At 39.2% G+C, this 24655-nt stretch overlaps 1 protein-coding gene across 1 annotated transcript in view; it reads right to left on the bottom strand.

Moving 5' to 3' along the window:
- The window catches only part of LOC307131806 (inactive phospholipase C-like protein 2), an 84159-nt gene that overhangs the window by 16526 nt on the left and 42978 nt on the right, over nt 1-24655 (bottom strand). The window contains exons 2-4 of the mRNA XM_079825744.1: nt 15771-18260; nt 8464-8667; nt 4674-4749 (exon numbers count right to left, since the gene is read on the bottom strand). Coding sequence (XP_079681870.1) covers nt 4674-4749; nt 8464-8667; nt 15771-18260 — 2770 coding nt within the window. The remainder of the gene's footprint in view (nt 1-4673; nt 4750-8463; nt 8668-15770; nt 18261-24655) is intronic.

The raw sequence follows: 24655 nt of genomic DNA, 5'->3' as shown, positions 1-24655 counted from the left end.
CTTTCTTTGCTAAAAAATATATATATGGCATAGGTTTCTGCCCACCCAATTAGTCTAATAAAGTAATGATTAAAAAAACACAAATGCTTGATCAAGTGCCCGGCCCGAGGAAAGTGGCGGTAAATATTGGCCTGCCGGTCGGGTCGGGTCAAGTTCGGGCTCGGCCAGAGAATCTAAACTCTACAGAAAAGTGGTGCTCCAATCACACACACGTTTCATAACATACACTTGTGACATACTGAATGAAACACTAGATGTGATGTGGGCTCTTAGCTACAGCAGCTAGTGCACATGTGTAAGAGAAATGTCTGAGAGTGTGCAAGTTCAGACGGTACTCTCTCCGGGCATAAGCCTGAGGGTGTTAAAACATTCCCCAACACCTGCCCACCATCTACTTCGCTCAGCTGGGATACATTCCAAGAACAGCTCCTCTCATATCCACAGCCAAAGCCGAATTTATGCCAGGAGATGCTGCTACTGCAAGGCTGGCAAAGCTAGTCATAAATACTCTTTTTAAGTAAAAGCGGATGTAGGTGCTATGCATTCATATGACTTTACACTAGCCCTGAGGCCACAGCTGTAAACGAGGACAGCCATGCTCGCTCAAGTTTATTTGCTCAGTATTCGTACAACATTGTTATCTAAGTGAGCTCATCTGCAGCTTGGGCTTGTGAAAAGGAAGGAGTAATAGGGCTGCAAATGACAGCAGATTTGCCGGTACCTTTCTGAGCTGTCACCGAATGAGAGGACAGCTACATGTGTTTGTGTCTGAGAGCCTTTGAAGTTTGATACAGATGAGAGAGTGTTTAATGACAGACAAAGTTGCCTTGTTACATTTAATGTGGTTGCTATGGCAATGGTGATGTATGGTGATCCTCTTACAATAGGTAGCCTCCTGATTGGACGACCGGATGTGACATGTTTGCGTGTGGGATGGAATCTTTGAGTCGGAGGTGTCATGATGAAGGGAAAGAGAAAAAGAGATGGATGAAGAAAAGGATTAAGGGAAGAAATGAAGGACAGGATTAAAGTAACAGGATAAAGTGATTGCAATGAAGTGAAAGAAAGATCGTGTTAGTTACGGGTGGTGTTGCATAGCAGTCGTAGATGATGAAGCGCTTGCAAAGGGAATATCGACATGTCAAGAAGATTATTATGAGCTCAAACTGTATGCATTTATACAGTTATATTTAGATTCATGCGTGTGTGTGTGTGTGTGTGTGTGTGTGTGTGTGTGTGTGTGTGTGTGTGTTTAAATGCATACAGACACATATGTATTTCCGTTAAGTGTGAGAGTTAGGCCTGAAACATCCATCTATCCATCGAGCCATCCATCCATCCATCCATCCATCCGACGTGTTGTATCACAATATTTCAGATGAATCACCAGGTCAACCACAAACAAACGGTGTGCATACAGCACAAACAATACCGGACAATGTGAGAAACAGAGAAACTTAAATACGCAATAGCCAAGTTTCAATCCATTTTTTGCATCCCAAATATTTGTAAAATGCAGAAAATAATGAGACAATTGAAATTCATCAGTTTACTGCTTACTATTTTCACAAATATTAAGCCTATTACTAAATATTAGGAAATCAAAAATCACAACGTAGTTGGACAGCTTGTCTGACAGGACTGCATTTATGTGACGAATCTCATGGGTTTGGACACACGGCAGCTCATTTGTATGCAAAATTTTAGGGTCCATAACATTCAGTCAAGCCAGTCGCGGTTTTGTGAACTCATTTAGAGACAGATGCAGCTTTTATTTGTGTCGGCCTATATTTAACTTTTTTAAATGGTCTATAGCTTAACTGATGCTGTCTTAACAATTCAAAAATTGGTTTAGAGCTTTTTTGGAATCAACCCACTTGATTTTCCTTATTTGTTTGAGATAAAATTGTATTAAATTGTATTTATAAAATGATTTTATTCACAAGTGTCATGTTTGGGATTTTCATTTGTCAAGTAGCCAGCTTCTGACCATGAAATCGTGATTTGACATTCATTTTATTAATTCAGGTACAGAAGTAACATGTTGAGTACCTTACCTTTCTTTTTGCCAGCATTGGAAACTCCTTCCTTCATTTTGACAGATGCACCATTTTCAGGGTGCTATATTTTCCTCATCCATTTAAAACAAAACTTTATTATATATTATTAAATTGTTAATATTGTAAATATTATGTTTAGATCAGTACTTGATCATTAAGCAATATTCAGAAACGGGTGCAGCTATTATTTGTCTGATTAACTTTTATTTGTAAAAAACAGACAAAATGACATTACAAAAATAAGGATGAATGATGTTTAAGAGGTAACGTCTTATTCTTACCAATAGTAATAAATAATTTGATATACAATTTAATAATATGAATATAATAGATTTAATGTGCCCTTGAACTACAGAGAAACGGTGCTTTAACGGAGCAATGCAACAAATGCGGACGCTGTACAGGCTAATTATCTCATGTGAAACCACATTAATTTGAGTTTTTTTCTCGACAAAAAGTGTTTTAAAACTAGTTTTTCGCAACATTTGAAATATCGACATAAAATGTACATAAATCAAACAGCTTTGACTGGTCATAGCATTCAAGAGATCAACAAACATTTCCAATTCTCACTGCTGCAAAAACACATAAATAGAAACATTAGACGTTCAATTACATTAGAAAAACATTAGAGAGCAAACGCAAATACGCACTGAAGTGTTTGCCAAATCTGTTTCTTCAATATGACATTATAACAGTATCTACTAATTGTGCTCTTGCTTTCATTTGAGGGTGCTTAGAATTTGACTTAATCTAAACATTAATTGGCAGACCCCCTGCACTACCGCTAAGGACCCCCGGGTTGAAGACCCTTGCCTTAGGCAACCATGGGACACGATAATCATCTGAAGATGTGAGCAGGAACGGACAGTTATACTTGTCCTAGCTCTCAATCCTCTCTATCTTAATTACTTAACTCACTTTTAATTAGCAGAGTTTGACCGAAGTGTTTATTAGAATGGCGAGGTGCTTTACAAGGCTATCAGCGCCTTCCACAGCTCTCCATCTCTCTCAAACAGCTGCGCCCCTCCCCTCACGCTGCTAATTAAGGTTCAGATCGGCAGCTGTGACACTCAGCTGGACAAGTCCTGATCCGCACGGCAGAATGTGAGAGACGGCGAGTGCTAGAAACGTGTTTATTTTTGAGCCAAAACCAGTAAGAGCAGAGAAGGTCATTAGCAGAGGCATGATTCAACCTCTCCACTGGCGCGAGATAGATGGAGGGAAGAAAACGAGATGAGAAAGAGTGGGCGAGGAGACAGCGCTAGAACACGCCAACCTTGTTTATTTACTGACACTCTATTGCTCTCTAAAGCAGACTTTTCCATTAACATGGTGACACATAGCCAACCAGGGGTTCTGAGTCTGACGGAATGTTATAAAACTGATTGTTCTTGGCAGAAGATTTGGGTTTATTTCACATTGTTATCGATAATAATTACAGACTTAATTGTGTTGTATCATGCATAAGGCCGCAGTCACACTAGATATTGAACTCAATTGACTTCCATTCATAAGCATGTTCATAAGCCAGAGACCAGCAACAAAATCTCATGTACTGAAGTATCACATTTTGTGTGTACAACAGTTACACTTTTGTGAACTTTGTTACCATTCCATTCTAAAGTATGGGATCAGTGAGATCAGTAATTTTCAGAAAGGATGCATTAAATTGATTTACATACAAAACAAATTCTAAATGTATCATTACATCATATGCACTTTGGCCATCACAGGAATAAATATAATATATAAAAATGTCATAATATTTCTCAATTTATACTTGTTACTGTATTTTTGATCAAATAAATGCAGCCTTTTCTTTTTTGAACTGGAGTGTGCTACTTTTTTCAATTTTATTATTAAAAACAGAAGCCCTAAAGAGTGATATCATAACCTATTCTCTGCTGTGTCTTAAAAATATGTGCATTTTTAAAGTCTAATGTGATTCTGGGCCTTTTCCACTGTATAATCACTGCATTGTATGACCCCTTTTGGTGTATCACTTTATTAATTTATAATAAAAAAGTTATGTTTTTCAACATATGCTTCTCTCTCAAATATTGGATTTATCTATGTGAACACAGTAGTAGGCTTTAGGGCACAAGCCCCCTTGCATCACTTCAAAATAATAGAAAATTGTGTCTGTTGGTATGTGTGTTTTATGCCAATAGTGGGTACAAAAAAGCCCCCAGGCTATTCAATACTCTCCACGAGGTCAGATGATTAAAATGTTTTTCAAAAACATGCAAAAGAGATGAAAAACATAGCTTTCTACTGTGCACTGGAAAATAATTAACTTTAAAAAATACAAAATAGATTATCAAGGGGTACACTGATTATTAACTGTGCAAAAAAATATCTGTGTGTGTGCAAAAGTGTATGCTTCCTGTTGCTCCATGAGTAAACAGACAAAAACATTACAGTCATTAACAATGCATAATTGTTATTATGAAGTACTGTATTTAAATGATCAACCGGCACTTGCACTGTTAATCTTACTGAAATGTGTACTGTATGTGTGTGTGTGTGTGTGTGTGTGTGTGTGTGTGTGTGTGTGTGTGTGTGTGTGTGTGTGTGTGTGTGTGTGTGTGTGTGTTTATGCAACGATACCTGCTCGCTGTGCTTGTGTAAGTTTAGAGTACACGCCATCGGCTGATTCGATCAGCGTACGACTCGTCTGGATCATCTATAGGAAACCAAAAACAGGAAACAGGAAGTTAGGTCTCATCAGGAAGTGAGACTTCCAGATCAGGCATGCCCTCCCCAGAGAAGCTCAAACTCACACACACACACACACACACACACGCACACGCACACGCACACGCACACGCACACGCACACACACACACACACACACACACACACACACACACACACACACACACACACACACACACACACACACACACACACACACACATGTTTGTTTTTGTGAAATGTGAGGACATTCCATAGGCGTAATGCTTTTTATACCGTACAAACCGTATTTTTTATCCCCTTACACTGCCCCTGTCCCTAAACCTAACCCTCACAGGAGACTGTGCAGTTCACTTTCTGTGAAAAAAAACCTTGTTCTGTATGATTTATAAGCATTTTGAAAAGTGAGGACATGGGGAACGTCATATTTCACCCTCTTTTTGTAATACCTATGTCATACCCATGTCATTATACACATTTGTGTCCTGATATTTCACAAAAACATGCCCACACACACACACACACACACACACACACACACACACACACACACACACACACACACACACACACACACACACACACACACACACACACACACACACACACACACACACACACACACACACACACACACACACACACACACACACACTCAGTAATAAGCTGTATTGACAGAAGAGATTGAGCTGCATTGAGATGTGCCAGATGAGATGTGCTTCGTGCAGAGCCATTTGGTTTACGTGTCCTCATAAACCATGTTTATTTTGTAATACCCGAGTCATTATACACATTTGTGTCTTCATAAACCACATATACCTGTACACGCACAGCATATCCGTGCATACATTATATATGAGGACGCCTGTTCCTCATATCAAAATGGAATTGTGCCATGAAAGAAAAAAAATACACAGCAGGGTGTGATAGAGCAGGGAGGGTGTGTAATACAATCAAACACTCTCACATCTTTGCAGAATTTAATCTGTTGTAGTAAAGTCCCATTATGAATGAACAAGCAAGAAAGAGCAGAATGTTGCAGTTATTCTGCTGTAGGCTATGATGGCTATTCATAAACACAGCTTTATAAACACAGGTACTGTGGTATAACTATATAAATAAATATTTGGATTAAGAAATGTATATATATCTTGCTTTATAATTGAGTACAGTATGAATAAAATAAATAAAAATATAAAACAAATACATATAGAAAACTGCCAGGGTCCTGTCAGTCTTGTCTTTGTGCAATGTTTCTTTGTTTGTCTTGTGTCTGACCACATGGCTCTGTCTTTGTTTGTGTTGGCCATGTGTTCCTCTAGTCCCACCTCCTTGTTTCCCTACACCACGCCCCCTTGTTTAATCCTTGGCCGTTTCTCAATATGCGTTCTTGTCTGTACTTGTGTTCTCGTGGACTTGTGAAATGTCTTCAGTCGCTGCAAAAGTACTGTTCTAATTCAAAGTTAACATCTAGCCAAGTACAGTTCAAATCCCCGGATGTGTCCTTGGTCCGCCCCTTTTATCGAGGATGCATCGAGAGGGGACTTGAGCGGACTTGAGACAGACAGGTTAGAGCTCTGCATTTCAGCCCGAGCCTGACGGGCCAATTTTCACGGCATACATCAAACGCGGGCCGTGCTTCGGGCCTTTTTTAGGCTTCTCCTTCGTTTTATATTTTAGACATTCATTCATAAAATAAACGATGAGATGTTCTGAGCTGGTGGAAACAACACAAGACCATGATACCGCGACTCTCGAGACTGGCTCGCGCTGTGTCCCCACCAGCAACAGTAGCGAGCGCTCCTTCAGCGCAGCCGCAAGAGTTATGGCCTTTTTACAACTGCTCACTCCTTTCGATTTCTCTCATCAGATATCTATCCCATTGTGAAAAGACCAGTTGTAAATGCCTTCCGAAATTCTTCCAATCACTCAAACAAACCAATTCAAAAGGTGGTCTGGGATGCATTTCAGACGAAACTGAACAAGTGTAAATGCATCTGGTTGTTTAAACCACATATGTACATTTTACTCCAGGCAAATTGTTACAAAATAAACGTGTAAGAGTATGTTATAGGCTATAGGACATGTTGTAGTCAGATATGACGGCCCTATGCAACGCATCACCGCAAATGAGTAAAGCAAGCCAACACGCAAACTGCCACAAGTGAAACTGAAAGTGAGTCTCAGATGCTCAAAAACACAATCATCTTCATTAAAACTAATGAGACTAAATGCTCTTACCAGTGCTTAGGTCGCTCTTTCTCCTATTGTGGCCTTTGATCTTGAAATGAGCTGATGAATAAAATGCAGCTCACATCTGCAGCTCACACAAAAAATGCTTCAAACATTTTTCTAAATTAATTTAAATAATGAAATGAAACAAAATATAACTACTTTGACATTAAAAACAAAACTGAACTATTTTAATGGCTGCAACAGTGTGTAATAGGGTGGATAAAAATAAAAGTCAGACATGGACAATGTTAGTTTAAACGTTTAGCCATAAATCTTTTTTTGACAAGCTGAGGCAGGCTGCTGTTCGCAATGGCGCTCGCAAGCAAAACGGGCTATACAATCTAAACAAATAAAAATAAAAATAAACATACAGGTTGTCTTACCTTACACCTCTCCGCAAAATGAATATAAATCCGATCTTCAATTCCCGCGCTATATGCACATTCAACGGAGTTCACGTCAACGAAAGCAACAGATATGAGCTGCATTCAACAGCTCATTTCAAGATCAAAGACCGCAATATCAGAACGAGCGAGCTAAGCACTGGTGAGAACATTTAGTCTCATTAGTTTTAATGAAGATGATTGTGTTTTTGAGCATCTAAGACTTAGCCTATTTTCAGTTTCACTTGCGGCAGTTTGCGTGCTGGCTTGCTTTACTCGATGCGAGTTGCGATGCGAGTTGCATAGCGCCGTCCTCCAAACACTGTGCGAACCAGTCTTGACAGTCGCGGTATCATGGTCTCATGTTGTTTCCACCAGCGCAGCACATCTCATTGTTTCTTTTAATTAATGAATGTCTCAAATATAAAACAAAGGAGAAGCCTAAAAAAGGCCCGAAGCCCGGCCCGCGTTTGCGGTATGACGTGAAAATTGGCCCGAAGCCCGGCCCTAGGGGCGTAAAAAAGTCGGGACCCGTCGGGCTTGGGCAGAAATGCAGGACACTAATACTGCATTGACTCCCTATTAAACATTGCATTCATTTTAAAATCTTGCTAATTACTTACAAAGCACTAAATGGTTTAGCTCCTCAGTACTAGAGCGCGCTCTTAACGCATTTAGTCCATCTCATCTACTGCGATCTCAAAACTCTGGCCAGTTGATAATACCTACAATATCAAAATCAACTGCAGGCGGAAGATCCTATTCATATTTTTATCAGCCAAACTCTGGAATAGTGTTTCTAGCCTTGTACAGGAGGAAGACACACTTTGTCAGTTTAAATCTAGACTAAAAACACATCTCTTTAACCTGGCATACACATAACACAGTATCACATTTCTATAATTTTTGTTCATTTTTGCACTACAACTACTAAACAAGTTAATGTAATATTCGAGCTGAACTATTATGTATTACCCTCATGTTGTGTCCTACAGTATTTAACCAGAGCCTAATTTGTATGGTTCACATGTGCTAGCACATTGCGTTGTGTACTCTTTGGGTCACGCTGTTGAATTTCACCTTACCGTGTCATAAGCGGTGAGCACTTTACGCAGTAGCTCTGGAATGGGGCCATGGGCTTCCATGGTGGGGTAGGCCTCGCTGAGATTTACCATTACCCGTATCGCACGCTCACTGTTCATCAGCCAGGAGGACACAGTCAGGATACACTGTTTCATGTTAGCTGCCGGAGTCAGACCGCAGAGCTCCTTGAATGACACCATGGCATTCTAAAGAAAAAGATAGCAGAGAAGACATTAGCTTTAGTGACCTATATGAAAATTGTAGGTCAGTTTCACATTCAAGATAAATGTGTGATTACCCACAGCAACAGCACACACAGAGTGATTCTGTTCAAATACATGTACCACTGACCATGGAGAAGCTCTTGTTTACCTCAACTAAGGGAATTCAACTTTCCACTCTTTTTTTGCTCAGTAATTGTTGAATGTGCACAAGAGGACACAGCACTCTGTGAAGTTGGAGGCCAGATCAAAGTCACGCACTAGATCGTAATAAAAAACGCATTCAGCTCATCGAGTCCCGGAGCAATGCAGTAAGGACAAAGCTTTGCCTTCTAGTAAGTAATGCTGAAGAAAAAAATCACCACTGAGAGTCTAAGAACTGCTCTTGCCAACAATGTTGTCTTAGTTCAGGACATTATTAGGAATGGTATTATACCCATCTGAGAAAAAATAGTTCTGTAAACACAGAAGGCCTTTGAGATAAGAGCAGCATGGTTTGAGTTCCCATGACATTAAGGTCCAGACCACTTGGATTTTGGGTTGTTTACAGTCTGATGCTGTGTTTCTGTGTGTATTAACAAGAGTATCAAGTAAGCAAGTGAGAGGGTTGACAGCTACATATAAGCTTTTGGCACTGATCATAACAATGCTGTTTTCCTGGCCACATGACTCACACAAAGACCTTAGGGCTTCACAATTAATCAGATTTAAACCAAAATCGCGATATGGCTTAGTGCGATTGTCTAATCGCAAAGTCTGCAATTTACTTAAATATATGCTCTTTGTGTCTCAGAGTAAAGCGTGGCACTGTGTCCTTTTACACATGAGCAACTCATGATCTGGTGTTTTCAATGCCTCAGAGAGGCATGGTTTGCCATAAATCTCTGCATCAGCTGTGTGGGTAGCTGATGACGTATATTTGGGAAAGTAACATACGGCAACCATATTCCCAAACTTAGAATGAGAGGCGCTTAAACCAATTGCCATCAACAAAAGAGAAACTTTAAAGGGTACACAACACAAAGTTTCTGCCAATCTCATGTTAATCTATAGTATCCATTGAGTAGTATTGCATCCTGCATATCTCGGAAGAGTCTTTAGTTTTATCAGTTTTATCGCGCTCTTCTGGGAGAAGTGCCCATACTAGGAATTCCGCCCTTTATGACGTCATACAGGGCCATACTCTGAAAAAACTTTTCGACACTTATACAAACCCTGAAGGAGTGTATTTGGCACAGAAATACTTTGTTATACGTCATACGTCCGACTCGTTTTCTTGAAACTTTGGCCATGTTTAGTATGATAATCCAACTCTCTGTGTACTTTTCTTTTGCAGTTGATAAATAGACAGCTCTGATGTACAGTCTGATGAGGGTGTTTCTCTAATTATAATGTTTTTAGCATACTGTATGTAGACGCAAACACACTCGCACTCGGGGTACGAGGTGCTACAGGGTGTTTCTGTGTTTCCTTTGCAGACTTAAGCATGAAAGGAGTGTTTTCCTGCACCCTCCTACCTTCTTCTCTCCTCTTTGGACATGCATCAGTTTCTCCAATCAGTAATCAGTGGAGAAACAGGCTAATAGGATTCACTGTTTGAATTGCACACTGACTTTTAGGAGATGTTTTAAAATACATTTTTAATTAAACAAATGGAAATCATTTATATAGCTACATTGAATACATGTAAAAGGTATTATTCTGTGTGGGCACAGTTAGATGAATGTAAATTATGTGTAAATAGACTTTTAATAGACTTTTTCGCTGCTTAATGGGGTTCCACAGGGGTCCATTCTGACGCAGATCTTGTTTTCTTCGTATATGCCTTGAAAAAAGTCATTCATGCTTTTGTTTTCACAAGGCTGGATTCTCTTCACCTCAGACTGGCACCCACGTTAAGCATTTCTAAGTGCCAATTTCTAAGTGTAAATTATTGGTGTTTTTAAAATGAGCATAAGATTATGGCAAATGTAATCTATTAAATACTTAAGACTTTTTTATATTACAGTGAAATTCTTATAATATAGTATTATTTTCATTAGAAAAGTCGTAATTCGATTTTTTCCCCTAAATTGTGCGGCCCTGTAGCACCTCGTACCCTGACTGTGAGTGTGTTTGTGTCTACATATACAGTATGTTAGAAACTTTATTATTAGAGAAACACCCAGACCTCATCAGACTTTACATCAGAGCTGTCTATTTATCAACTGCAAAAGGAAAGTACACAAAACAAGATGTTATGTGGGATAGAAAAATATATTTTGAAAACTGCTGAGGTTAAAACAATATTGGACCCCAATATATGGACAAAAACAGCTCTTCAAAACATTACAATATCTTACTTTTTGTTCCATAGAAGAAAGAAAGTCATACAGATTGGAAATAACATGAGAGTTAGTTAATTATGAGAGAGGGGGGTGGGGGGGGGGGGGGGGGGGACGGGGTGTTGTTCTCACCCTTTTACAATACTCTTTTGGTCTCATGACAGCATTTGTCAAGTCGATAACCATTTTCAGACACGTGCATTCACATACTCTTTCACACACGTGAACTTATATTTAGTACATTTATTACTGTTCCCTTTGAGACAACCCCTGAAAGACGCTTTCAACAGGATTTACTTTTCTCTTGGGAAATCGTCAGAAAAAAAGGTCCTCACAGGAATACCAAAACATCTCCACACACACACACACACACACACACACACACACACACACACACACACACACACACACACACACACACACACACACACACACACACACACACACACACACACACACACACACACACACACACACACACACACACACACACACACACACACACACACACACACACACACACACACACAACACACACACAAACCTACTACATTGGGTAGCAAAATTACAAAAAAAACTGATGCCTGTGTGTAAGGGAAATTAGTGGAGTGTTTAAACATAGGTGTTTAGGAACAGATTTGGACAATTTGTTCATATAAGAGAGCTATCAGCAGCGGTCTCACACACTCACCCACACATATACACAAGAGTGCCTCTATCTGTCTAATGCACTTTTTTCCCCCCTCCATTCATCATACATTTTTGTTATTTTTAGTTTAATGAACTCTTTGCTGCATGATCCAAATTCCATAATTGAATTCACACACAAACAGCGTGGCTCAGGCCAGGAGAGCGCGGGAAAGAGCCGCTTCCGACACACGCTCGGATAATGTGTTCCAGACACTTCGTCCTGTGTTTGTGAAAACAAGGGTGTTTGTGTTTGCATGGGTCAGGAAGAGTGGGGGGGTAGGGTTGGTCACGCTAGCTGAGCTATAATGTGAAAATGGATGAAAACTATAGTGTAAGAACAGACTATTGTGACTATAGATATGGGAACAAATTGAGCTGAGAACATGAAAAATCATGAATACCGATTGGATTAATTGGAAATTGAATTAGCCAGTGAGCCAATAGAGAATTAAAAAAAGAAGTATCTATTAAGAATGTAGATTGCAATAAATAGAACATTTTTATATACGGTAAGTGAATGTATATAAAATTCGTAAATTCATTACTTTTCCCTCATGTTGTCCTAAACTGATGGCTTTCTTTTATGGAACACAAAATGAGTAATCTTGAACTAGGGGCTTTAAACAAGGATCTGGGGCCACAAGGGGGCGCTAGGGAAAAACATTTATAAAAAAATAAAAATAAAAGAATTATGAAGTGAAATTTAAATATAATATATCTTTAAAATAAGAGAATAGACTAATTAACAACTGAATAAATAAATAAATAAATAAATAAATAGGATTTTTGTAATTTTTACTGTTTCATTATACTTTTTAAATATTGTTCAGAAATCATGAGATAAATCACTTTTTTGACAGGTAAAATAATATTGAAATAAATGGGGACTGGAGATTTTAACATAAAAAAACATTAAATCTGCTCTTAGTACTCCATGGCATGTTCAAGAGAGAATTAGCAATGTCTAATTCATGAACAAATGTTTTTTCGAGTCATAACCCTCCATGAAAGAAAGAAAATCCCATGGGTTTAGAATTTTGAAAATCAAAGTTGATGCTACAATGAAACAAACAACTTCTTCTGTGTTTAAAACTATAAAAAGCAACATTTGAGCAATAACATTTTCCTAGTTAAAGCAGAAGTACATTATCATGAAACTCCATAGTTGTTCTTAAAGTTCTCATGGTAAAACAGCTGTGATTTATTATTGTCATTGAGGCATAAAGCTGTCGCTCCATGACCATGAAATACTCATATTTACCCATTAAATACTGCAGCACAAGTCTAATTCATCCACTTCCTGGCTCTGTACTTTAGACACAACTAAAAAGCTCAGGCAGGTCAACTTTAGACATGATGTTATGCTAGTAAAAAGTGCTGACTCGTGACAGTGTGCATAGTAAACACTGAGCGATGTGCATGCCAACATGTCCATATTTAAAGCAAAGTAGATTTAGATTTAGATCAGGCTTCAATATGGTTGCAATACAAGCCTGACTATAGGGATTTTTTCTCCTGTATTGAAAGATTACTTCCTCATGATTGACCGATAGCATCAAAATTAAAGCTGACATGCAAGCCACAATTACAAATGGCTTTGTGAGACTAAAATAGTTCAAGATGTGCTTTCAAAAATAAAAACGTAAGAGAAGCATAATCTAATCATCTGCATATTCACATTGGTCTATGTGAGTCTGTCTGTGCTCAAATTGTTATTTCATTAGTGTGAGAGAGCGGTTCACAGACGTGACAGATCATTCTACACAAACAGTGCTTCCTGTGGGATTGCTATGACACCATGGAGACCATGCTGTTTAAGTGTAAGAGAGACACGGAGAAAGAGGAAGCAGTAGACAGCTTGATGTTGAAACTTTATAAGTGATTGAGCAGAATAACATTCTGCCAAAAACAGGATCACTTGGCGCTTGATACTGGTGCTCTGCACTCATCTTCCCTGAATTTATTCCAACATACACCAGGATGAAATAAAGTGTTACACAACAGACGAATTCCAAATAGCAGCATTAAAACCCTACACACATTCTGCAGTGTGTGACTGAAGTTGTTTACTGTGTTTCCTTTAACTGTTTGCACACTTAAGCATGAAAGGAGTGTTTTCCTGCACCCTCCTCCCTTCTTCTCTCCTTTTTGGATATGCATCAGTTGCTCCAATCAGTAATCAGTGGAGAAACAGGCTAATAGGAAACGGATTCACTGTTTGAATTGCACAGTGACTTTTATGAGGCTAAATTCTGGCTTTCTCAAAGAAGTTTTAAATACATTTTCGTTACTTTTTTTTCACTTTTTAATAGTGTCTATTCTGGGGCTGGTCTTGTTTTCTTTGTATATGCTTTGAAAAAAAGTCATTCATGCTTTTGTTTTCACAAGGCTGGATTCTCTTCACCTCAGACTGGCACCCACGTTAAGCATTTCTAAGTGCAATTTAAAAGAACATCTTTTGGCATTTGCTTTTGATGTAGGATGTTATGTTTTGTTTTGGTTGCTGTATGTGGTTCTTAAAATGCACAGCACTTTGGTCAATGGACTGAGGTTTAAATGGTTTAATGAATGGTTTAAGAATCGGATGCAACTACATCAAAATTCTATTCAATACCAAAAAGTGACAATTATTTAAAACATTAAAAAAAAATAATAATCTATTGTTTTAAATGCTTCAAGTGAATTCAGGCATCACAACATTATAATGTGCAATACAAATAAGGTATACATTTTGCAATATTCTAAAGATTATATTTAACAGTGTTACAATGTTAAATTAGTTTTTGAAATGAGCACAGAATTATGGCAAAGGTACTCTAAATGCAAAAATACACAATGCATGTGTGTGTGTAAAGCTTACTATCGGCAATGCCAAAGTTACGAGGTCAGTTTGCAGGGGAATGCAAGAACTGATATTATGGACACATTAAAAGCACCATAAGTAGCTTTGGATAAAAGCATCTGCCAAATGAATACATGTAAATGTAAGCTTTAATTACACAAAGTAAATGACTAGAAACATATTTTACTATCAGTGTGAACACCAGAGAGCATCAGGCAAGAAAATGAAAGTATGCAAAAACACAGATCTGTGATAAAGGAACAGCAGCAAAGGCATTCTGGCAAATGGAATAACGCAATACACACATACGTGCACAAATTTAAAATCAAGGGGGAGATCCAGAGCAGAAGGACAGCTCAAGCTCGCCATATGTTTTCTGTCTCTAATCATCTAATGGGATGTCCTTTGAGGTTTTAGTCTTCTTAAATTAGGACCATGCACTAGAGGACAGCATGTTAAATCTGCTGAGTACGAGTCATTTGAAATCAATATTATTTGCAGCTTGCACCCAATCTTTCATTACATGAACTGGAATGATGTATTGCCTTTATATCCCTGCAATTTTACTCCTCCACTAGTATTCACAAAGCAAGATTAACATTAGCATTTGAGAAACATCTGTAGTCTCACTGAGTTCTCTCATCTATAAAAACACATTTTGTGAAAGATGTAAAAACAGAAAATCGGGTATCCAGTTTTAAGGGCATTACTAATGAGCTCAACAACAAAAGCTTCCATCTTTCTTGTATCATTAACTCTCTCACTTATTACCTGTCCCTGACTTCACAGGTAATTTCAAGTGAGTGTTTTCAATACAGTGTTGTCATAATCCTTGTTACATCCCCTTTACCTCCCTTGAACTGCCCGTAGGGCCAAGGCAGATATCAAGACTAAAAGTGGCAGCTGATGCCATTCCACAGGGAGAATTTTTTATTTTTTTCATTGTAAGACCTTCACATGGCATTGCAAGCAAATTTCACTTACATAAAAATATATTTTGTGCTTTGACACAACATTTATTATTTGGAATATTGTGTAGAGGGAATCTACAATCTGCACTGTCACTACTATTATTGATTACTCCTGGAGTAATACAAATAGCTATACAAATATCATTAATACTTGTATATCAATATCAATGCTTGCTGTCAGAACGGTAATATCTCAAAAAACTTAGAGCAAACAGAGTCAACAGCCAAATTTTAAAAACATTGACCATGAAAAGACCCTACCTGTACGTTTTCCCGTAGGTCTGTTGCTTCCCGTAGTGGCTGTGTTGATGCCCTGAAGAGCTCATCTACTACTTTGATCCCTGTGGTCTTAGTAGAGGTGTATTCCCTTGCTTTGCGGCCCTTTCTCACAGAGAGACCCCTCTTATGGGCCTTACCCCCACCTCGTCGGTTTGTAATGGCAACATGAACAAACAACGTGGTGTTAGGCAAAAACTCCCCTGTAAGTGACTGCAGTGGTACGTGCCGGTAGCCAGGAAGCAGGCACTCAAAAGGAATGGTGTACTGGCCAATAAACTCATCGCCAATGTAGTCATCATCAAGTACAACAAAACGTAAAGCAGCCAATTCGGGAAGGTTGATCTGGAACTCAAAGCTTTCATCAAAAATCGGATTGTCACCATTTTGCGAGACAGTTTTTGTGCGTTGTTCTGTGCAGTCTGCAGGAATTCCATGGATCTCCACATAGATGTACGGCTCTACCACATCGCCTTTAGCAGCAGAGCCTCGAGGCTTTGGTAGATTTTGACCGCTGATCACCTTGATGTGGAGGAGCTGGGCTGAGACTCCAGGAAGTGAGTCACGAGCGTTGGCACTGAAATACGACACCTCCTCACGCATTATTGCTGGACGCAGGACATAGCCACAGTTGCCGTTTTGTCTAAACCAGCCAAGGTTCAAATCCATCATCAAACCTGGAGTCTGGTAATTCATTGCCACAATTTGGCAACCACACTTCCAGAAGTCCTGTGGATTCATGTTGCTAGCATCAATGCGCATGGGCGTTGGGTACACCCGTGACAGAAACCGCTTATTATAAGAGACAAAGTCCTCAGGAAACTCGTTGGCAAAGTGGTTGGCGTCAACCTCATTAAAGGAGCAAATCTCCCAATACCTCTGTTCCCGCTTCGACATCTCGAAGTCACGGAACTGCACAGACTTGCAGAGGGTGACTACGTCAGAAAGTTCTTTGCAGAGTCGTAATCGTTTGCAGCCAATTCCATTGAGCTGATCCTTATCGTCTCCACCCATCATTCTTCTGGACATCTCAAAGCCTTCTTCTTCATCTGTGACCTCTCCTTCAGAGTCATGAGAGTCTGCAAGCAGGCGCTTCCCTTTGACAAGTATCTTTCCCTTCAGTTTCTCAGGGGAGGGCAAGTAATGGTCCTCCATATTAGGAGGCTCAATGTGCAGTTTGTCCCCAAGAATCTTCTTCAGGTGTTGAGCCAGGACCCTCTGCTGGGGAACACTGCAGTGTGTGACAAGACAAAGGATTAGTGGATACTCTGAACTCTCGAAGGCATACTGGTTAATGACATCTAGAACTTTACAGAAGGCCAGTTGGGATGCAACAGAGCTACCAACATAGACTACAGGCTCACAGTCAGGGCCATCCCAGACTACAACCTCTATGCTTCGACAACCCATGCGCAGCGCCCTAACGTAGCTGCTGAGGTCTGATGAGCCCCAATAGTGATCTTCCAAAAGTGAGGCATTGTGGGAAGAATTGATGTAGTAGTGTGAAAGGGGCTGCGTCATATCCTGACAAACATGCTTGTGCTGAGGGTCAAAAATGTGGCACTCGGATGACAGGAGGTAGTGTGTGAAGCCATCTATGGATAAGTAGCCATTGTTACGTCCTTCAGCGGAGGGTTCGTACTTGTGCACAATCTCCCGACACATTTCCTCTGTGACTCCCTCCACTCCCTGCTCCACCTCCACAAAGAGCATCAAGTCTTTGGAGTCCAGGTACTCTTTGTTGCTGGAGAACTGCACCAGCAAGAAAAAGATCTCAGGGCGTGTGCACAGTTCACAGTAGGCTTCTACAAACGTGTCTAAATCGATGCCTTCACCATAGCAATCCTTGGCCTTTTGTAGCTCTTTGAACTTCAGTTCAATGCGAGGCTCCCTCATGCCAGGATTGAGACCCTTGATGATTTGGGTGGCCCGGAATAAGTCAATGTGTCCATGCCTTTCTGGATCAGCAAGCTCGAACACTGACCCAATCCAGGATGTTCTTACACTAGGTTGATTGGGTTCGACTACACCCACCATGTGCCGCCCATATGAGACCAGGTACCTCAGTCCCATCACCCAGGTGCTAACCACTTCTGCCGTGCTTGCGACCAGATCCAGTGACTCGTAGTTGTCTCCATATATAATTGAGAATGCACACTCTTCGGGGAACTGATCGGAAAGGCCGTTGCTGCGTAAGACAGGTGTTTTCTTTCCCAATCGAACTTCTTTGATGCTCTTGATCTCAAGCTTGGCTTTCTCTGAGTCTTTCTTCGATGGCTCCCAACGGAGCCAGCGCATGTCAGGGTCCAACAGGAAGTAACGATTGTACATGCGGGAATTGGAGCGAACTTTCTTCATTTCACAGCCTTCCATCATGAAGGCCATGCAGGCGGCTGTGCTGTTCATCTTGCGGTCACTTGGCATGGAGCTGAATGAGACAGTCTTCTTCCTTGACTGCCTCTGTTTTGAACCATCCTGCAGAAAGAGCACACAGAAGACTGGTAAGTATAGCTGACATAGACAATCTAAAAAGGAAACATTACATATAACGGTTTATTATATTATCAAAGCCTACAGAACATGCTAGTGATTTACAATGCTGGGGACAATGGTGAAACGAGCAAGAATTATTTTATAATAACATAATAATGAAAAACTAAATTTCAATAAATTATTTCTCAACAAAATATCCTTCTCCCTACATACTGATAAACCAGCATTGACTATAAAAAATAAAACTAATCACTGCTCTTTTTATTTATCCTTTTTACTAGCTGAATAATTAAATAATAACTTGAATTAAACAGGATGCAATGTTTACTTAACTGAGAAAAACATGCCATTGCTGTAATTGAATGTATTCATATTTATTTATGCCATTAATTAGAATAAACATGCATGTCAATCATCACAATATTACATTCAGGTCACATTAGTTGAGTACTGAATATCGCTGTGGTATTAATATATTGATAATGAGTATAAGAACATTTCACTGGAATCGAAATTTCAGGATTGTGACAACCCTTGCATGGAGCATGGCAATTACACGTTATTTTTTCCAGGAAAGATATAGACAGATATAGATATAGACAGTAGTAATCCCTAAGGGGGAAGTCAGGTGCAAATCAATGACAATAGGCAATAAAACGTTAACAAATTTATAAAAAAGAAAAATTATGGCCTAGAATAAATATAAGGAAACTAACAGAAAAATGCTATCTTTAACTAGCCTGGTCCTACCAGACTCTCGTACATTTAATTTGTACAGGGAGTCTGGCCACTCTCCATTGACAAGCGTTAACTTTCTTGAAGGTGAATACTCTGTTTGAAACTATTGGATCTGCCCAGAGCCTCTCCGGATCTGCCAAAACCAATCGCTAACATTTGGTCAATGACGTATGTCATCTCAAACTAGCGCACAACATCAACGTCATTGTTCTCAGCCACTCCCTCTATTCCTAAAATTTGACCGGGGAAAACCCGAGAATATACCACAATCCTAGACGGAGTACTGAAGGAAAATGAAAATTGAGCGGAAGTATGTAGAATGGCAGAGCCAGGCTAACCTACAACTACCTCAGATGGAAAAATAAAGCCATTTTACCACACAGGTCAACGTAATCTATCACACAGCAATCAATATAAAAACAGACAGGAAAGAGCAGACAATGGAAGATAAGACACTTAAACAAAGCTTTTAACATATAACCTCAGATAACAACCATTGTGTGCCCTTTTTCATGCTTTAAGACACATAAAAGAAAGAAAGAGAGCAGTGATATTTAAACTATATCAAAGATCAAAAGTTCTTCTCTTTAACAATAAAAAAATCTATAAAGTCTCTTCACAGATGTAAAATCTAACACATCCAGACAATACCAATCTCAAACCAGCAAAAACAACATGCATACACAGAAGATCAGAGATAAGTTCACTGCCAAAAGAAACATCAAAACAGATCTGATTACTTGATCTAAATATGAACTCCTGCTCTGGAGTCTTTCCAAGTCAAAGCACAAGCAGAGAGAAATACCAGGGGAGTCTTTAGCCGGATCCAAACCCGTATCAAGCTCATACCACATCAACCCACCTCTGATAAAGAGGACTGTTATGGCAGCTGAGCTTCACACACGCTAGACACACATGTACAAAAGCATGCACAATGTCATACTACACTGTATTATGGCTGCATTAAATAAAAGAGTGTTGTGGAAGTTAGTCCAGTAACTTTGAGACCATGTGAAGGTAGTCCTGACTGGCAGCAGGATGGTGCCGGCTCTGACACACACACACACACACACACACACACACAGACACACACAGACACACACACACACACACACACACACACACACACACACACACACACACACACACACACACACACACACACACACACACATTTTAATTTGCCTCAACTCTGTTAGACTGACTTGTATATACTGTGCACCCCCTGGAGAACTACCCCTCACTGTATATGAATAAATTGCACCATAGTGCAAGTTGGGCCATCTTTTAACCCACCTTCCCTACAGACTATCTAGTACAGTGTTTCCTGAATCACTTTTCATTGGCTCTTTTGAAACCATGGTGCAACAGTAAAATAAATACCTGAACATTTAATGTGAGTTTCTTCAATCTACAGTTGGCCACGAAATGATGCAATGATGAGAACTGAACAAATGACTCTCATGAGCCAGTCCTATTTAGTGAATCAGAAACATACTGTGCAACCAAAGTAGTTATGAACAAATTATTCTTATAAACAGAGTCTTTTAATTAATTGTTAAAAAAAGACATAAGGTGTGTGCGACTTCATGGGGTGGTACTTTGATGTCATTCACCGATTGGTCTGCTCAGTGCCGATTCAAGTGGAACACACCTTAGGCTGTGTTCAAAATCGCCTCTTATACTTTTATTCACTATTCCCTACATAACTCCACTAATATAGTCCACTTGAAGGAGTGAATGAGAACGAGTGAGTGAATTCGGACACTGAGTGCACCGGAAGGGCTGCTGCTTTTGCATAGTTTGTGCTTGCTGTTTAAAAATCATTTGACACTTAGCAAACTGGCAGCTCCAATAGTAAGATAAAAATATTTATCTTGAACTCATGTCATGGAAACTAGCATGTAAACCTTAATTAAACAATGTAATAATCAAGTAAAAAGGACTTATACCTGTGTGACATTACACTGTGGACACAGTTGGTTTGGAAAATGGATGGATGGATGGATGATTCAACTACAGGCGCCATCTTCTGGCGAGATGCAAGAATTCATTCGGCACAACAATCACAGTGCATAATGGGTATTCTCTAGCCGTTGAGCGCATATCGGTTGTACACTTATAATTGCAGTGCGTTGTGGGTAGGGCTGGAACGATTTGACCTCAAATCAAAATCTCGATTATTTGAACAATTTATCTCGATTACGATTAATGAATGATGATTTTGCTTTTTCGAAAATGTGATTATTTTTGCTTTCCTTTTTTTGACCTCATAGTTCACTGATAAGGTTTGTACTGTAAATATGTTCAACTATTAAAGGTGGGATATTTTTTTCTAATGAAAAAGGGCATTTTCTTTGTGATTTTAAAATACTTGAAGGAAACTCAGACAACAGTAACAAAAATTTTTAAAAGCCAGTTCATGACCCCTTTAATTATGAAGCTGTGGTTTGTAGTTACTTCAAAGGTAGACAAATCTATGATATAACGGTTGAGTTTCTAAGCTACTTTAGTGATAAATCACAGGACAGCGTTGACAATGAGTTTATGAGTTCCTCTCTGCGTGCGATCTTCACGTGATGTGCGAGCTACTGTCTGTATGAGTGTTTGTGTGTCACAATTTATCAGTCATTAGTTCAACATAATACACATCCGATGGTCTAAAATCGCTTCAATGTTCAAACGGGCAGGCCTTAAAACACATACACTTGACAAAGTTGTGTAAGGACGCAAGTGAAAGTTATCTGGCTTCAGGGCACGCGCGTTGTCAGAGACACGACACAACTCGGCTCTCTGTGTCACAGGAAAAAGCTCACGAGCGCTGAACGGAGATGTTTGCCATATTGTTGCTCCTGAATAGTGTCAAATCGCTTGAATGTTCAAACTGGCAAGCCTTTAAACGCATTTAACTGACAAACTTCATGAGGACACAAGAGAAAGTGATCTGGCTTCGGGGCTTGCACACCGTCTGTGTGTGCGTGTAGCAGCGCATATTAAGAACGGTGATTAACTTACCTGTATAAACTGTGTAAAACATGCAATTACCATAGTAATTCTGAGCATCCAGATTGTATAAACAAAGATAACTGCTCCTGAATCTTTCCGTGTGCCTGCAAACTGCACTTGATGTGACTGACGGGGCGGAGTCACGGGACTTAAATCAAAATGGGTTTGGTTTACTTTTCGATTAATCGTCCAGCCCTAGTTGTGGGATTGAATAAGTGCACTCGATGACGTCCACTATGGTTTCAGACACCATTACAAATGGCTGTCCCCTCAAGTGCCCTATTTAAGGGTATAGGAGGCGATTTTGGACACAGCCCTAACTCATTGAATCTGTCAGAGGGGCTAATGAATCCACAACTGACTCACTTACTAAACTGCAAGTCATCATTACTTTCTATGATGTCCATATCGAAATGAAGCACGTTTTACATAGATGAGATTAGATGAGAATGTGCAACACTTAATCATACTGGCTGTTTATTTTTTATATAAGCTTTATATTTATATTTATTTTTTATTTGAAAAAAGATAGTCCCATCCCTAACGCCCACCATTGGTCAGGCTGGTTGAAAATGCTCAAACAAACACTCGAAACATTCAAACAAATTACTTCAACATCGAACACTTCAAGTAATGTTTTTGTATTTACTATTTACATTCAAACAGGCTTGTAATGAATTGTGCTAGAAACCAGATGAAATGAGCAAAGCAAAGGCCAGGCAAGTACCTGGCAACTACCAAGTAGCAAGGCTGAGGGTTGTATTTCATTTCCTAGAAAATCCTAAGCTTATTTGGGGACAGCTTTACCTGTGCATCGCTGCACAGGAAGTCATTTCACCAAGCCATGTGCATGTTATTGGGAGCAGATCCGTGAGGGTCGTCTGCGTGTTAGCCTTGTTTCATGACACAGCTGTGTTTGCACTGAACTGCTGAGGGGTGTCTGCATGCATACAGACTGCTCCTGAGCGAGAATGACAATGTCAGCGCATGTTTGATTGGGTCTCCATGTGATGAGGAGTAACTGAGAGAAAAAAACAGAGAGGTTAAGGGTCACAGTGCACCAAGTTGACAGAGAATGATTGTGCCCTGACCTTTGTCATTTAAAAGGATAGCAGAACATACATCTACACAAACCCAAACATACGAGACATGAGAAGGAGCATGACTGTCTTCACTCACAGCTATTCACACTAGTCAAAATGCCATCCTGTCAGTGTGTCTGCTAAAGGAATACACAAACATATCCTTATCAAATAGTCTGTTCTTCCTAATATGTGCCTGTAGGAAAGAAAAAAACATGACTGAGATCTCTTTAACATCTTATTTACTTCTCCTAGACAGCAATAACATTAAATGGCGACTTAATCAGTATTGTCTCTTGTTGTCCAGAAAATAAACAAATAACAACTTAAAGAAAAAAAAAAATATTTATCAACACTTTTTATTTTGTTTTCCATCCGAAAAATATTTTAACAATGTTCAAAGTGCTGATTTTTTTTTAAAAGACAATGTGCTCAGATTAAAATATATAAAATTTATAAAATATTTACTATATAAAAACATATAATTTATTTCCAAAACAAAATCAGTCGAGTTATCCCTTTCACATTAATTGTATGGCTCTTACAATTGGGAATTTTAATGGAAAATCTGAGACAAAGTTGATACTTGAATGAAATATAGGTGACAACTTGTGAGCAAATGGAAACTAGTTGCATTCATATTTTAACATGCGCATTGAGCTGGTCATGATAAATAAACACTTATTTTCAATCAGTGAGTCATGATGATGTGGCTCAAAACAACAAATAACAAGCAAACACAGACATTTGCTAAGGAAGCTAATTGCTTCATTTGAAGAATAATAAAAAGGTTCATATAAAAAAAGAAGCTTTTGCAGATTTATATCTGTGTTATATCTGTGTTTTTGATGAACACTGTGAATGGTATTACTTTGTGCATTTGATTCAAATCACAGCAAAGGACACATATAACGATAAAGTTCAAAGAGGTTAATTTATCATGCTGTTGGAAAAACAGGATAAAAAATAAGTCTACATGAAAGCATAAGTGATTCTGACGTCTGCTCTTTAAAAATGATATTGGTAATGTTACAAACACAAACACGCACAATTCAAAAATCACAATACTTCAAATAACTCGACCCCTGCATAGGAACTGCTCAGACTGATAAACACATTCCCATAACAGTGAATGTTCACAGAACTAAGCATACATGCATGTGTATGTTGAAGAGAACAGGATGGGTCTCCTTGGTATTATCTGCCTTGCACTCAGCTCATGTTTTTGGGATTATTTTTTATATATTTCCAGCTTGGGCATGTGTCTACTCCAAAGGGACCAATTAGAGCACTGTCTGTGATACTTCACTGCTCAAATGCATGTGTACAATCATTAATGTATGTGCATGGCGTGCAATCATGTGCTACATGTAAATCAGTAAGTCTTTGTGTGTGTGAAAGTGTGAGTGTGATTTTTCTCTGTCAGCTGCAATGCAGGTTGTAGTCAAGGTTTCTGCGGAGGTATAGGGAATGCTACTCATCCAACCCATAATATAAATAAACTCAATTTCCTCTGTCCTATTTTTCCATTAGATGCAGATGTTTCACTGA

Source organism: Gobio gobio (assembly GCF_949357685.1).
Source record: "Gobio gobio genome assembly, chromosome: 1".
Lineage (NCBI taxonomy): Eukaryota > Metazoa > Chordata > Actinopteri > Cypriniformes > Gobionidae > Gobio > Gobio gobio.
This window is presented reverse-complemented; position numbering and strand designations above follow the sequence as displayed.